The sequence below is a fragment of the Danio rerio genome, chromosome 16 (genome assembly GCF_052040795.2).
Source record: "Danio rerio strain M-AB ecotype USA chromosome 16, GRCz13ab, whole genome shotgun sequence".
Classification (NCBI taxonomy): Eukaryota; Metazoa; Chordata; class Actinopteri; order Cypriniformes; family Danionidae; genus Danio; species Danio rerio.
Window position 1 is genome coordinate 3,162,242 of NC_141036.1, and position 17,167 is coordinate 3,179,408.

Consider the following 17,167-nt stretch of genomic DNA (forward strand, 5'->3'; position numbering starts at 1 on the left):
AACAGATGCTGAGTGTTAAAGAAAGAAAAAAATCGCAGTTTGTCATGATTATGTGTGCTGATGAGGACACAATCACACATCTCCCCACATTACTGTGCTTTCAGAAAGTTCACGCTCCCCATTAAACACTCCAAGATCAAGACATGGCTTTTATTCCTCGCGTCTCTGCGTAGTTATAGCAGGTCACGCATCTTAACTCCTCTGCTTTTATAGGCAGTAATGCATACTAGAAATAGAGAAAATCATCAAACTTGGCTGAAAGTTGAAAAACCCTTGAAGTCTGGAAGTTATCTGGGCCTTGTGAACTGAGATTGGTGGTTGTTGCTACAGTAAGTGATTGCTAATGTGGTCTAAGTGGTTGCTAGGGTATATTGCTAGATCTTATGTAGGTTTTTGACGTGTTCTTGCTGCGATTTTATCACAGTATGTGTTTTGCTGCTTGTTCGAACTACTTAGTAAAAATGAGCTGAAACAACACAATTATGGGGATTTATTTTGGGACAACTTATTTTTTTGATGTTCAATCCTCTTCATTTTTGGTGAAGGGACAACATGAATGAATTATGTGGAGCTCTACATTTTTTACACTGTATATGTTGTTACATTTACACTGTGCATTTAGCAGACTCTTTTATCCAAAGTGGTGTGACAATGAACAAATCGATTCTGATGCTGATTTGAATGCAGAATGCAGATGTCTTATCTGTTTGATTTGTGCATGACTGAATCTAGATAAAATAGGCATCCCATTACTTATGTTAGTTTGTTAAAATTCTAGAATAAAGTGAACAGAAGATAATAAAACTATCCAGTTTACACCTTACATTTAGACCCAAGTCAGTTCTCTTTGTTATTATTATTATTATAATTGTTGTTATTATTATTATTATTATTATTATTATTATTATTATTATTGTTCATCATTCATTCACTTTCTTTACAGCTTAGTCGCTTCATTAATCTGGGCTTGCCACAGCGGAACGAACCGCCAACTTATCCAGTATATGTTTTACACAGTGGATGCTCTTCCAGCTGCAACCCATCACTGGGAAACACCCATACACTCTCATTCACACACATACACTACGGACAATTTAGCTTACTAAATTCCTTAAAGCGCCATGCCAACACGGGGAGAACATGCAAACTCCACACATGAACGCCAACTGACCAGCGACGTTCCTGCTGTGAGGCGAACTTGCCGCCTACTGTATATATTAAATTATATTATCATTATATTAATTAAACAATTTAATTAAATTATATTAATTGATTATATTAATTATATTAAACTCTGTTTTCGATTAGAAATAAGCACAGCTTAAGATGCAGTTTAGACCAATTTAAAGGGCATTTTCTAAATTTCTTGATGATTTTGAAGCTTCAGATTCCACATTAAAAATAGTCCAAAAATGACCAAATTTCGTCCTACCCTAATAAACCACACATCAATCCTATTTCTTCCTCGTTCTGCATACAGTACTTTGTATGATGTGCACATCTCAATTTCCAAAAATTAACTTTGAAAATCTTTTGTTTTGTTGTGAATAGCCAGTTGCACAAGCAAAGCGCATGTCTTTAACGTTACTAACAGCTTAATGTTTTTTAACTCTCAGGTGTTGAACCCGATGGGCTGGGATGCATTTGGTCTGCCGGCTGAAAACGCTGCCATCGAGCGAAATCTGGACCCGGAGGACTGGACCAGAAGGTGCGAAACACACAGAGACACAGAGCATCAGTGATGTTTCTCCAAACGGGTTCCTGAACACCTCTGATTATCCTGCACTCTTCTCTCTGTTTCTCACAGTAACATCGAGTCCATGCGGACGCAGCTGGACAGTCTGGGCCTCTGCTTTAACTGGGATCGGGTGAGTGGACCTAATTCAGTAGATTTGTGGGAATTATTTACATTAGCAGTGTCTGATGCCAATCACTCACTCGTTCCCTCATTCACTAGTCTCTATATGGGGTATAGCAGCTGAATGCACTATATGAGGAAAGATCCTCAAATGGTTTGAGTTACCTTAACTTATTGGGTTTTACAGTGTATGTGTATTTGCAGTGCATCTGGAAAGTATTCATAGCGCTTCAAATTTTCCAATTTTATTTTAATGTTATAGAGTTAGTCCAAAATGGATTAAATTCATCAATTTCCTCAACATTCTACACACAATCCCCCATAATGACAATGTGAACAAAGAGTTTTTGAAATTGCTGCAAATTTATTACAAATAAAAAAGCTGTAAAATCACATGTACATCAGTATTCACAGCCTTTGGCGTGAAGCTCTAAATTGAGCTCAGCTGCATTCTGTTTCCACTGATCATTCTTGAGATGTTTCAGCAGCTTCATTGGAGTTCATCTGTGCTCAATTCAGCTGATTGGACATGATCTGAAAAGGCTACACCTGTCTATATAAGGTCCCAGGGTTGACAGTGCATGTCAAAGCACAAACCAAGCATGAAGACAAAGGAATTGTCTGTAGACCTCCGAGATAGGATTGTCTCCAGGCACAAGGCTGGGGAAGGTTACAGAAACATTTCTGCTGCTCTGAAAGTTCCAATGAGCACAGCGGCCTCCATCATCCAGAAGTGAAAGATGTTTAACCACCAGGACTCTTCCTAGAGTTGGCCGGCCATCTAAGCTGAGTGATCGGGGGAGAAGGGCCTTAGTCAGGGAGGTGATCAATAACCCAATGGTCATTCTGTCTGAGCTCCAGCATTCTTCTGTGGAGAGAGGAGAACCTTAATGAAGGAATACCATCTGTGCAGCAATCCACCAATCATGCCTGTATGGTAGTGTGACCAGACAAAAGCCACTCCTTAGTAAAGGGCATATAGCCACCCGTCTGGAATTTGCCAAAAGGCATCAGAAACTAAATTCTCTGGTCTGATCAGACTAAAATTGAACTCTTTGGAGTGAATGCCAGGCGTTACGTTTGGAGAAAAGGCTAATACCATACCTACAGTGTAGCATGGTGGTGGCAGCATCATGCAGTGGGGATGTGTTTCAGCAGCAGGAACTGGAAGACTAGTCAGGATAGAGGGAAAGATGAATGCAGCAGTGTACAGAAACGTCCTGAATGAAGACCTGCTTCACAGTGCTCTTGACCTCAGACTGGGGCGACGGTTCATCTTCCAGCAGGACAATGACCCAAAGCACACCGCCAAAATATCAATGGAGTGGCTTCACAGCAACTCGGGGAATGTCCTTGAGTGGCCCAGCCAGAGCCAAGACCTGAATCCTATTGAACATATCTGGAGAGATCTGTAAATGGCTGTACACCGTCGCTTCCCATCCAACCTGATAGAGCTTGAGAGGTACTGCAAAGAGGAATGTGCGGAAATTCCCAAAGACAGGTGTGCCAAGCTTGTGGCATCATATTCAGAAAGACTTGAGGCTGTAATCACTGACAAAGGGGCATCAACAAAGTATTGAGCAAAGTCTGTGAAAACTGATGTACATGTGATTTTACAGCTTTTGTATTTGTAATCAATTTGCAACAATTTCTAAAACTCTTTGTTCACATAGTTTAAGGTTGTAACATAAAAAATGTGTAAAAAGTGAAGTGCCATGAATACTTTCCGAATGCACTGTACATATTATTATTATATTCTTCGTTCTACCAGTGAGTCGTGTGTTTTTATGTTTCAAACAGAAGTATGACTCCATGTAAATGTTGTCTCTGCTTTATCAGGAGATCACCACGTGTCTGCCGGATTATTATAAGTGGACTCAGTATCTGTTTATCAAGATGTTTGAGGCTGGACTGGCCTATCAGAAAGAGGTGAGAACAGAATTACAAGTCTGAATTATCAGCTCTCTTGAGTTAGCCCCCATGTATAGTTTTTATTTTTAGGACAGAAGATTTTGTTCAACACATTTCTAATCATAATAGTTTTAATAACTGATTTATTTTATCTTTGTCATGATGACAGCAAATCATATTTGACTAGATATTCTTCAGAACACTAGTATTCAGCTTAAAGTGACATTTAAAGGCTTAACTAGGCAGGGTAGGGTAATTAGGCAAGTCATTGTATATAACTGGTTTGTTCTTTGGACAATCGAAAAATAACATTGCTCAAGGGGGCTAAAATATTGACCTAATATTGTCACCACCCATCTTGAAAAGTTTGCCCCCTCACATATACTAATGTGCCACAAACAGTACGTTAATATCACCAACCATTCCCATTTTATTAAGGCGGATCAATATAAATGGCCCACCCTGTACAGAAGAGTAAAGCTTTAAGTAGGAAAAATGTCAAAACTCCTTGGTCATTTTTGAGTGAGATGCTAACGGTCTAATCCGATTTAACAATCTATGCTAAGCTAAGCTAAAAGTGCTCCCAACAGACTCGGAGATCGGCTTGACATTGTTATAACATAGTTATAGTACACTTACACAATGACCAGTATTCGACACAGTGTTTTTCAGTCATGTTAGCCTTTCATTCACTATGTGTTGATTCTGCACAGGCTCTGGTGAATTGGGATCCGGTGGATCAGACGGTGCTTGCGGATGAACAGGTGGATGAAAACGGCTGCTCGTGGAGATCTGGAGCTCCTGTGGAACAGAAGATGCTCAAGCAGTGGTTCATCAAAACCACCAACTATGCCAAGGTATGAGCTCCTGCAGCAGGCTGATCCAACACAAACTCCGGACAGATTTAAATAGGCTGTGACTCAGGGCCGGAGTGGGACTCCTTTTTAGCTCTGAACTTAGACCGGCCCACCTCAATCGACGACTGACTATATTAAAATAACGTTATTTCCAATTCAGTTTCTAGTGACACTAGCACGTCTTTTTCAAGGACACAGCTGCTTTAGAACTTCAAATGTTTTTCATAAATATGAGAACATTAGTTCTTTATAGATATCCAGTCGTTTGTAATGGTCGTTAGCGTCACACACACACACACACACACACACACACACACATGTACCCCTACATAAGTAACCCAAACAGTATTATGTGTCTTAACACTAAAAATGAAAAAAGAAATTATCCTGCTGAGGATCGAACTCGGGTCGGCGGCGTGATAACGCAGCGTGCTAACCCAGCCTGATCTCACGAGAAAACGTAAGTATTTTACGTTTTGCCAGTTTAGTGGCTAATTCGTACAAATTCGTACGAGTTCAGTCGTACGAAATGGTACGATTTTAAAAAGGAGGCGTGGCACCTGACCCCACCCCTAACCCCAACCGTCATTGGGGGAAAAGCAAATGGTACTAAATTGTACAAATTAGATCGTACGAATTCATACGAATTAGCCACTAAATGAAAAAGTTACGAATTGCCGTGAGATTGTGTTGGCTAACCACTAGACCAAGACGGCACTGTTAGGGTGGTGTGTTCGGGATATAAAATAAGTACTGCACTATTAAGCCTATGCACTAAGTACTGCACTATTAAGTATGCAACGCGCGTGGCTGTGCATTTATACTTCTGCGCGCTGTCTCTGTCGGTCTGCATTAACACTTCCGAAACGCTAGTTGGCAGTGAGGTGTAAATCTTCCTCTGTGTCGAGTTTCTTCGCTGCTTTTTTGCTTTTCCTGAACACTTCCGGGATGTACAAGTGGCTCAAACTCACTCATTTTGAGGCAGGAACCGGCGGACGTGCAACAACTTTAACTATGAGGTAAACACAAAACAAAACTATCCATCCGAAGCTCCTTCACGGGACTCCACACTTGTAAACAATCGCTCGCGCCATTCGCGCGGCTCTCGGTCCCGCCCAGACTCGTCAGCGCTACCAAGCCGACCAATCACAGAGCTTGCGCTATGCGTTGTTGCGACGTGTAGTTACATTTTTTGAGAGGTGCACGTCAGTGACGCCGATGGCCACGGCAAAGGGCTATGCGTCAGCGCCGTAGCATACGCTATATAAGTATAAATCAGCCTTTTTCTGCTGCTGTTGATGTCTAATCTTTTTCTCCCCTTTTTAGATTTCTTATCAAGTTATGTCAGATTTATTAATGTAGTGAATCATCTGATTTTCATTGAGCAGGTGTAATATTCATTAATATTAATTAATATTCACTAAGTTGCTGCTGTTTGGAATGATAACTTAGTTACATCATCATTAACCTGCGGGCTGCATTTTGCTCACAGGGCTGCGAGAAAATAAATCAAATGAGCAGATCTGCGGCAAAATCATGAATAAAAATAGTGTGGCTATGGTCAAATAAATAAATAAATAAAAAGTGCAACTGCTGAGAGTGCAAGCAGCTAGGGACACCGGCCCTCGCGGCCAAAAAACGGACCGGCCCACAGGGAATTCACCCCATGCTCCTGATTAGCCAATCCGGGCCTGCTGTGACTTTGTAAAAAACATCTGTAATTTTGCAGTTTTCTGTATTTTGTGTTTCATTATGTCATCTTCCCCCATTTATTCATGCTTTTGAGTTGCATTATGGGAGCTTGATCTTTCCTCCATCTTTTAACATTGAGAGTGACTTTTATGAGCATTTTTAATAGTTTAAAGTGCTTTATTGTCTGGGTTGGTGTTGTATATTACGCTATAGACCTTTTTCTTGGAACGCAAAATTACCCATTATGCTTTGCGTGTATGCGCAAGGAGAATGCGTAGAACTTCCGGTCGGCAGCTGATGCGTGTAAACAGTCACATCTGGACAGCTTTGAAACGATAGTTTTAATCTATTTTACCTGCTTTTATCCTCTTTAAACTAACACTGTTGTCCATCAGCAGCATCTCCTGGACTGATCATTTACAGAAATGCGATCTGATAGGATGGAAAACAGCTGCTGTGAGGCGTTTTCCCCTCGTTGTCAGACGGCATCTTCTGCAGTTTAAATGAAGCCTCGTCATCGCTAAAGTCAACATTTTCTCTTTATTTCAAATATATAACCAGCCCAAACTAATGTAGTTCAGCAAAATGTTTGACACACACACACGTAGCCTGTACTGTGCCACTAACACACTGATTTAATAACTGTGACAAAGTGAAAATAAAGACTAGAGTCATTTCAAAATAACAGAAAAACATAAACCGTGGTAAAAACAACACACACAATCAAAAACAAACAGCTCGCGATTAGAATGAACAGCTAATCAGCAGTAGAGGATCAATAACAGATTTTTATTGCTCATTTTAGTAAAATGCACGACTTTCATACCTGTTAAGTTTCATGCCAGTAATCTCTCTCTCTCTCTCTCTCTCTCTCTCTCTCTCTCTCTGTGTATTTCTGATGGCAGACACGTGAACTAGGAGAACGTTTTTCTCGTATTTCTGACGCGCTTGAACCACATGTGACAGATTATAACGGCTTTAACAGACACATTTCTAAGTTGTGTGTCACAAAAACACTCAGTTATCCATTGAAAAAGTCATTGAAACCCATTTTCGGAGCGCAAATGACCAGTTGTACACGCTGTGAACGGAAGTTTTTAGCATTCTACCGGAAGACGCTGGTCGCTATGGCGCCCTCCATGCAGCAGCCATGATAAAGATCTATAAAAGCCTGACAGTCGGTACAATTTCTGTTATTTTACAGACTTATTTCTCTATATGTTATGTCTCATACATTATAATATTTCAAACTACTAAAACATCAATAAAAGTCACTTAATAAACTGGAGAGTTGAATTTTCAACATCAAAAGTCAACAAAGCAGAGATCAACATCCCATAATGCAATTCACAACCAATATAGGCTGTATATAGTTATTAATATTCCAGAACAGCATGTTCTAATAAGATACTTAGACTTGACAATCAAATGCTCTCAGTTACAGCGTGCTTCAGTTTGAATCCAAACCAACATGCCTGCAATTTATTACTGTACAATATCAGCCACAGGGAAGCTGGCTAGAGTGCACTCCATCTTAATTATACCTCCATTTAACAGCAACAACAACAACAACAAAAAAAAAAAATATATATATATATATATTCCACCCACACAGTAACTGGTTAAAAGTCCTGCGAGTCTAAATGAGTTCAAGCGCTCAAGATCTCTGTCTGCGCTGAAGATCTGCCCTCGAGTCACATTCAAATGATTGTATTTACAAGAGGACCGTACATGAGCGCCACTCCAGTGTGCTGATTATCAGTGGAGGCGTCAGCTTTCAAAAATCATGTTGGAAGCAAATTAGAATTGGACATAATTAAGTTTAAATCGTGAATGTTGGCTGCGGAGTTTAGTTCTGTGTGCTGCTAATGAAGAAAACTAATAAAGCTTGCCAGAATCTGTGAAATGTTGATAAAACAGCTGATCCATATGCGACGAAATGTTCCCATCAGTCTCTATGGCAGCGATTAATAGAGAAATTACATAATGCATCAGTCGCACACCTAATGCACGTTCTTTGCTTTTCGTTTGGAGCCTTTGCTCTATAAAGCATCCTGCGCTCACTGCAGAAATTGAGTTTTCTTGCTGAGGATTTTGTCTTGTTTCCATCAGCCATGCAAAATCCATGAATAATAACAAATAACTGATTTCTACAAGGTTTTAGTAAACGTCTGGTCATATTGACTTGCTGAATATGAACTTTATTGTGTCGACACAATACAGGATTAACCTCTTTCCTATGTTATAACATTATAGAATGTTTGTTGTTCGTTCCTAGTGAACTACACATATTATTTACAGGTACCTTCCTTTATACAGTGTTTATTTAGTCCACCATTATATTAAATAAGCATAAAAAAATGTATGTAATACAACTAAATGTCATTTTCAAAGGCTTTGTTGTTCATTTCTACTATTGATGGCATGTTGCCAATACCTCACTTAATATCTATAAAGTGCACAGTTATATTAGGGAAAAGTCTCTCCTAAATATGTCAATGTTTTTTTTTCCTTTATCCTTAGCTTTAACAAATGCTGGAATAGTTGGCGGTTCATTCCACTGTGGCGACCACTTATAAATAAGAGACTAAGCCGAAGGAAAACGAATGAATGAATAACTAATGATAAAGTATTTAAGATGAATGCTAGGGGGCCGTATGACACCAACAACTTGTGTTCCTCTTACACTATTGACATTTTTGCACTTTTTCAAGATGTTAATCCACTTTTCCCCACATTTTTTTAATGTAACTAATGTAAATGTAATGTTTACTGGGCAGTAGGTAGTGCTGTCACCTCACAGCAAGAAGGTCGCTGGTTCGAGCCTCAGCTCAGTTGGCGTTTCTGTGTGGAGTTTGCATGTTCTCCGTGCGTTCGCGTGGGTTTCCTCTGGGTCCTCCGGTTTCCCCCACAGTCCAAAGACATGCAGTACAGGTGAATCGGGTGGGCTAAATTGTCCAAAGTGTGTGTGTGCGTGTGTGTGCGTGCATGCGTGTGTGTGTGTGTAAGTAAATGTTTCCCAGCGATGGGTTGCAGCTGGAAGGGCATCCGCTGCGTAAAAACGTGCTGGATAAGTTGGCGGTTCTATTTGCTGTGGTGACCCCAGATTAATAAAGGGACTAAGCCGACAAGAGAATGAATGAATGTTCAGTATTATTATTAATAGAACAAGTTGGTCGTGAACGTTTTAAAGTCAGCAAAGCTGCTAAAATTATCCAAATTAAAACTTGTGGCTCTTTGCGTTTATGTGGTTTATAAGGGTGTCACAATCCTCCAAATCCTCGATTCGATTACATTTTCGATTCTAAAGGCACGATTCGATTCGATTTTCGATTATGAATAATTAATTAATGACCAATTAATTATTTGTAGCCTACCGTTTAAACTACCTGACCTGCGTGGTCTTTGTTTTACCCATAAACAAATCATACAGTAAATGAATAAAGGCAAGATACACACATAATTACCACCTGTCAATCACTTTTTCTGCGGGACTCGTGAATAGGCAGTGATCTGTGTCGTTATAATGGCGTCTGTAAAAAAGACGCACAACCAACAGGAACCAGCCAACAGTATCTGAGGTGTTCGCTAAAATGACTAAGTACAAGTGAGTGAAAGATTGAAGCAGTCCTCTGACTGCCCTGACCTGCTGTCTCGAGCGCATGGCTGTGTGTGCGTCTGTGTCTGTGTGGTCACGTGATGTGCATTTTCAGAGGTAGAGAGGAAGGAGGGCTGCTCGGAAATGCTACACGCCACTGTGGATGTCAAATCGTTGTCGTTCTAAAATGCCATTTAAAAACAAAGACAGTGTAAACAGGGCCTGAGTGTGTACTTTTCGCGAGCGGATTTGCAACGGGGGCGGGCGGAGGATCGCGATGCCGTTGTTGTCTATCGGACGAACCGTACGTAATGCGTACATAGCAGAGCTTGAAAAACTGTGTTTTTTTGTCGACAACACAGACGTTGTCAACATAACTCACTGGAAATCCAAAATGCTTACACACCGGCGACTTCATTTAAAGAGGAGAGGGTTTAAGCTCTGTTGACGGGTCTCCTGCAGTTTAACAAGCACTTCAACAAGCCTGTTTTTTTCCTGCTTGGCAAGCCAAGCTGACGTGACATGGGGGCGTGGCAGCATCGACGATTCTATTTTTTGATTCGATAATCGAAATTGAGCATAAATTTCGATCGATTTCGATTAAAAATCGAAATCGTGACACCCCTAGTGGTTTAAATGTGGCCCCCTTTGAACTTGAAGACCCCATTCTAGAATGCATTTAGGAAACTATTTGTTATCAGTGTCAGGATAGTCGAGCTGAGTAAATCATGATGTGCACAAGAAAAAAGAGGAATAAAAATAAACAAAACAGAAATTGGGTATAAGTATACAGGAGGCTAATAATTCTGACTTCAGCAGTATAAGGCATGTATTTCCAATGAGAAATGGAAATGTGTGAGTTGGAGTAGACAGGTATCATCAGGAGGTCAGTATAGTCTTTCTCAGCATCCCCTCTCATGTGAGCTGATTGGTCGGAGCCCTGTTTTTCTCATGCAGTTCGCTGGTGTTTCCCGCAGCGCTTCATCCTGATGGAATCAACATGGCTCCTCATGGTTGAGATTGAGTTCATTTGAGGTGTGAACGGCAGCTGGTCAGTCTGACCCTCCACCTCTGACTGTACTGGGACTGAGAGCCAGAGCTCTGCTGTATGGTTGGAAAAAAATGTTGTTTTTTCCCCCTCCAGTTTCGCTATTATGTTGTGTGAAAGCTATTATTATACAACCTATAACATGTAAGCTTGTTCATTCAATGATCCTTAAAGCACAATGCCTGGCAACCACCCAGAACACCTCAGTGTAGTGGTGCCAGCTTTTACACAGGCAAACAGCACTCGCAAACAGCACTCTCTGTCTCTACAGAAAGAAATAATCCACACTGTTCATAACAGACTACACTAAAATGCAAGTTACCTTAGAATGTGTAAGGGAAAATTGTCATGTTAAAATTGTGAAAATCTATGTACTATCATCTACATGTGAAAGTTAAAATGTGAAATACATTCTCAGAATGAGAGCAAAATAGTAGATCTCAGTCAATCACATTCAGTAGATCTCAGTCAATCACATTCAGTAGATCTCAGTCAATCACATTCAGTAGATCTCAGTCAATCACATTCAGTAGATCTCAGTCAATCACATTCAGTAGATCTCAGTCAATCACATTCAGTAGATCTCAGTCAATCACATTCAGTAGATCTCAAACAATCACATTTAGTAGATCTTAGTAGGTCTCCTGTACTGGATCAGAAGGTCTTTAGTAGGTCTCCTGTCCTGTATTACATTTTGTAGCTCCTTAAGTAGGATGTCAAATTAGACGCACCTGCTGGTTCTAATGACCCAATGACAAGAGAAAGCAAAACCCAGGGGTCTGTTCTTCGTACCTCGCTTAAATGATCTAAGATGATTTGGCAGATCCCGGATCTTTTAGGTCTTGATAACTGATCTCTCGCTAATTTGGTTCTTCGAACAAGTTCGTGAATCAGATTAAAATGTCTGGATAAACTGATCTGAGATCGCTGCGTGTGTTGTAAAGGACAGATCTATCCATCCTCGAAATCATGATCTGCTACCCAGCAATTTGACGGCGGAACAGCAGCGTAATGACATAATCTGATTAATATTCAATGATCCATGTGAGCAAAATTACGTCAAATTAGCTGTAAGCGGTTTGTTAAATATGACACGCAATAATCTTCCACATTTGTTGTGAGCGGCAGGCTTTACACTTTCATGTGTCAACAGTATTCATCATGAATTTCAATGCATATCAATGTGTTTAGTTATATATTTAGAGAAGATTTTCTTTATTATAGTAGCCTTTTTTAATCGGTGTAAAGAATAACTGGATGTTTACCAAAGCATTTTGATTTTGGTAAAGGCGTCTGCAACTTTTATGAAGCATCAAATCACCGTCATATCTGTCAAAGCATGTTTATGACTGCATAAATGTATTATTGCTTTTAAAAAATCACATATTGTGCATTTCTATTATCATACACAAATTGTACTTAAGCGATCTATAAAGTTCATATCAATAAGTTTTCTCTTTGCACCACAAGGTGGCAGTCTTTGTACTTTCATTTTAGGGGTGCAGACAATAATAATAAGTTTTATTAATATATAACTTTATTTGTTTTATTAATAACTATAACTTTATTTAGGTTTAAAAAAAATGTGTATTTTCCCAAGTGTATATAAAAAATACTGTAAGAAAATATCAGAATTCGGTACATACTTTCTGTATTATCTTTACTTGAACTAAGCCGATCTAATCCTGTTTATATGAATTAAACCTGCTTCCGATCAGGTTTGAACTAGCCGAACTGTTGCTATGACAACAACTCTCAGATCAGTTTTGAAGAACGAAACGATCCTGGATCGTGTCAAATCGTCAATATCCAAATCCAGCTAACTGAGTAATCCACGTATGAAGAACGGACCCCAGGAAGCAGAACTAGCCAATAACAAACCTGAAGCATTGTTTTTGTGTCTGTGTGGAGCGTTTCAGATCAGTCTTGTTTTGGAGGCTGCTTTAGATAGCAGCTATCTCTGATAGCAGCTCAGCAAGTTTAAAACCGTGTGTGTGTGTGTGTGTGTGTGTGTGTGTGTGTGTGTGTGTTGATTTTCTCTCCATCCCTGTCGGATGTGCTGAAATGACACGGCATGTTCCTGCGATTCACAGAGAGACTCGCTTTCTGTGTTGTTTGTTTGTGTTAGTGTGTGTGTGCGCGCCCATGACTGTTCTGCTCATTGAAGTTGGGGGAAAAAGTCTTGTAAAAATGTCATGAGGAGTAGGACTAAACAATATCGCTGAAATCTGATGTTGAGATATTTAGTTTTTCAGCGACATATTCAGTTTCACCGGATGGCTTAAAGAGCACCTATTATGCAAAAATCACTTTTATAAGGGGTTTAAACATGTAGCAGTGTGTGACTATAAGCAGCTTCTAATGGAGAAAATGAATTAATTCTATTCTTTATAATCAGATTTGATTAAATCAGTCTGCATTAACACTTTGATTGACATTCTCCCTTTATACGTGTCATCCGAGGGGGAAAGCCCCGCCCACTAGTGACCATCTCTCCCTCATTAGCATAGGAGGGTTAGTCTTGTTTGTGAATCTGCCACCATGCTGACACACAGGCATTTCTAGCTCCGCCTTTCTCTGAAAAGAACATTTGAGTTTACGCACTCTAGGCACATCAGAGACTTGTTTAAGATCTTGTAAAAAGAGGCATAACAGGTCCCTTTTTAAACAAGGGAAATAATCTGCTAATGGGGTAAGCAAAAAAAAATCTTATTTCAAAGCAAAAACAAGATTACTGCATGCATTTTTAGTGCCTAATTTGTGTTCTTTATCCATCACCGATTATTTGGGATGCCAATTTACTAGATGATATAGTATGCAACCACCAGGGGTGCGTTTCCCAAAACCATGGTTAGCCAATTAAAGACCTTTGCACACCGGGATGTTTTTTGAGGCGTTTTTCGTCGACGTTTAACGCCTCGTGACTAAATTAAGGGCGTCAATGTGATTGTGCACAGCAGCGCATAAAACAACAGGCGTAAGAGCGTAATTATTTTTAAAAACGCCTCATTGCTCATTGTTTTGTTCAGACACGCCACATCAAAACCTTCTCCACCAATCAGATTGGGACTTTTGTTCATGTGCACGGAGCTCCTGAAGTTACAGTAAATGGCACTCGGAGGCGCTCAAGCGCAAAACTGTCAATGTGAGCGCAAACCATCCATAACAACAATCGTGTCAACTTTCTGTCTTCTTCTGTGTTACAAGTAGTTGTCTGAAGCTTTAAATTGTGTAGTGCCACCTAACGTCAAGGAGAGATTTTGCATACTCTTCTGCTTGACGCCAGTGTAAATCAATTGGGTTTGAACGTCTCGTAAAAGGCTGACAATAAACGCAAACGATAAGCACCACCGGTGTGTAGTCTTAAGGATACAAGTTGTGTGGTTACAAACAGTTTGTTGATTTGCCGTTTCCCAAATCCATAGTTCCAACAAACATTCGCAAACTTGTGCACTTGCGACTACACCTCTGGAGCTGTAGTTAGAAACATAGTTCCTGGCTGTGTTCTATTCCCAGTTATCCCCCCTATTACCTTATCATTTAGAATAGTGGTTCTCAAAGTGGAGGTCGGGACCCCCTGGGGGTTCGCGGGACTATGACAAGGGGTCGCTTGGTGATATCCAAAACTCAAATAAATTTTATTAAACTATTAGAATTACCATATTTTATTCATAACCGACAGAATATAGTTAATAGTTGCATTAAAGAAACAACAACATAAAAATAACAATCAGCCTTCAGCCTTTAATTTTAAAAGCAAAATGTAATTAAATCCATAAATGACTTTAAAAAACATTATATGGCTAATAGACTGTTGCATTTTTGTGTTGTCAATAAGCTCATGTTTATATTTGCCTATAGTTGTGTCTGCAACGTTTACATATTTGCAGTACAACCACCTTGAAAAATGGGGGTCGCGAGCCACTGATATGAATATTTTTGGGGTCGCGGGCTGAAAAGTTTGGGAACCCCTGATTTAGAACATTCCGACATTTAAACTTGGAATTATTAAAAATAAAAAAGCATTAGGGTCATCTCTCTTTGGTGTAATTTGCTTACAAAGTATTTTTACAGTTCAGTTTTAGCGATCTTCATGTTGACAATTGTGCTCCCTTCACAGTGCACTTTGAAAACATTGATGTCATTTTGAACAAAGACGTGGCTCATGACAAAAGCTATAGGTGACCTATTATATAAATCGGAATTTATGTTACGTCTCCAAAGCTTGTGAAAGCAAAAACAAGAGTATGTTAATGTTTTTAATTTAGAGTAGGCTATTTATTAAGTATTTGTACTGTATATGACATGGGCCTGCTGGTTAGAACATTTCTGTAGTGGTTTACAAGTGTCAAATTGTAAAAGTAGACTTTAAAAAAAATGTAAATAAATAAACAATATCCTACTTAATAATAATCATCTTTATTAATATTATTATTAAAGTTGGATTTTCTTCATTTCCTGATAAATAATAAATATTAACTTTCATTTCTTAATAAATAGCCTCTTTGTTTGTTTATTAATATGATTTATATATGATATTAAAATATATGTTAAGTGATTTTATGTTGTAGAATATAATATGTAAAGTTCTCAATAATATCTGTAATGGAAACACAGGCTCTATATGTGCCTTTTGCATTTATTTTAATTAATATGGAAAGGGAGTGCACGTTTTTTACAAAGCTAACATTGGTTCTTTTGTTATTTGTATGCGTGTAAAACAATATAATTTGCACAAAGAAATTCTGTAAAAAAAAATGCTGTAAAGAATTCTGTAAAGAAATTCTGGCGCTTTACGCTTTAACTAACGTGGTTCAAGCGATGAATCTGCGATAGAGAAACTACAGGTTGTGGGAAACACTCGTCACCATTCTTTTCCCAAATGATGCATCGTACTAGGATAGTTCAGCCGCGAGTTACGTCATTGTTTGGGAAATACATCCCAGATCGCCTTAGCAACCATATAGCATCACCCTGGCATTTTCCCACAATTCCCTAGCCTGATGGCGGTGAGTTTGATATTTTCATCAGCTCTTTCTCTCTGTGGTTCAGCCTTGAACATGCAGTCACACATGCAGACTGTTCTATCTCTCCAACACATTTTCCCCAGTTTAATCCGCTTGAGTGTTGCCATGGAGACTCGATATATGCTTTCAGAAAGTGTTCTCTGTATCCTTGCTGAAGCGTGTTTTATTGGTGAATGTGGCCAGCTTTGAATAGAGATGAAGCCTTTGGTTTGGCTCTTGTGGCGTTCTTGGCTCCGTGAGCGTTTTGTTCGCCTTTTCCACCTCACAGTGTGTCCAAGTCAGATCTGAGCGTGTTTGCAGACTCGCTGCTGGCAGGCCTGCATGTTTGGCTGATATAAACCCTCTCCTGCTTTACAGCCTGTGAGGAAGCAAAGCAAACACATCTTTGAGCAACATTTTTATGTCATTATATCTGTGGCTTTAATGTTGGCTGCAACCTGGATTATTAGTCATTCATTCATTTTCTTTTCGGCTTAGTCCCTTTATTAATCTGGGGTCGCCACAGCGGAATGAACCGCCAACTACTCCAGCATATGTTTTACATAACGGATGCCCTTCCAGCTGTGTATGGGAAACATCCATACACACTCGTTCACACACATACACGACGGACAATTTAGTTCATTTAATTCCCCTATAGCGCATGTGTTTACACTTTGGGGAACACCGGAGCACCCGGAGGAAACCCACGCCAACACAGGGAGAACATGCGAACTTCACACAGAAATGCCAACTGACCCAACCAGGACTCGAACCAGCGACCTTCTTGCTGTGAGTGCTCAGTGTAGTGAGGCGACAGTACTGCGTACGTACAATGTAAGCTACTGAGCAAACTGACCACGCCAGAAAAGTTGTTGGAAATAGATGTGAAATGTACAAGATTACAAACTGTAGACAGCATTAATTTGTATTGTGGTGATTATTTGATGTTTTACCAAGAACTGCACAGAAGTAATGATTTAGTCATCATGCTCACCATCACTATTAATGTCATTACTGTGAAAAGGAACACAAGTTGTTGGGGTCATACTGCCCCCTAGCGCTCATCTTAAATAACAAAGTTATTCGTTCAGTCATTCATATTGCTTCAGCTAAGTCCCTTATTTTTCAGAGGTCACCACTGCGTAATGAACCGCCAACTATTCCAGCATATGTTTTACGCAGCAGAACCCACAC

General features: G+C 39.7%; 1 protein-coding gene across 3 annotated transcripts in view; it reads left to right on the forward strand.

Moving 5' to 3' along the window:
- lars2 (leucyl-tRNA synthetase 2, mitochondrial) overlaps window positions 1-17,167 on the forward strand; it is a 127,570-nt gene that overhangs the window by 53,336 nt on the left and 57,067 nt on the right. For all 3 annotated transcript variants that reach the window (XR_015510125.1, XM_087284874.1, NM_001105701.1), the window contains 4 exon segments: window positions 1,617-1,708; window positions 1,808-1,868; window positions 3,698-3,787; window positions 4,483-4,626. Coding sequence is in view for 2 of the 3 variants with exons in the window: in XM_087284874.1 (XP_087141000.1) it covers window positions 1,617-1,708; window positions 1,808-1,868; window positions 3,698-3,787; window positions 4,483-4,626 (387 nt within the window). In the remaining variant the exon portion in view is untranslated.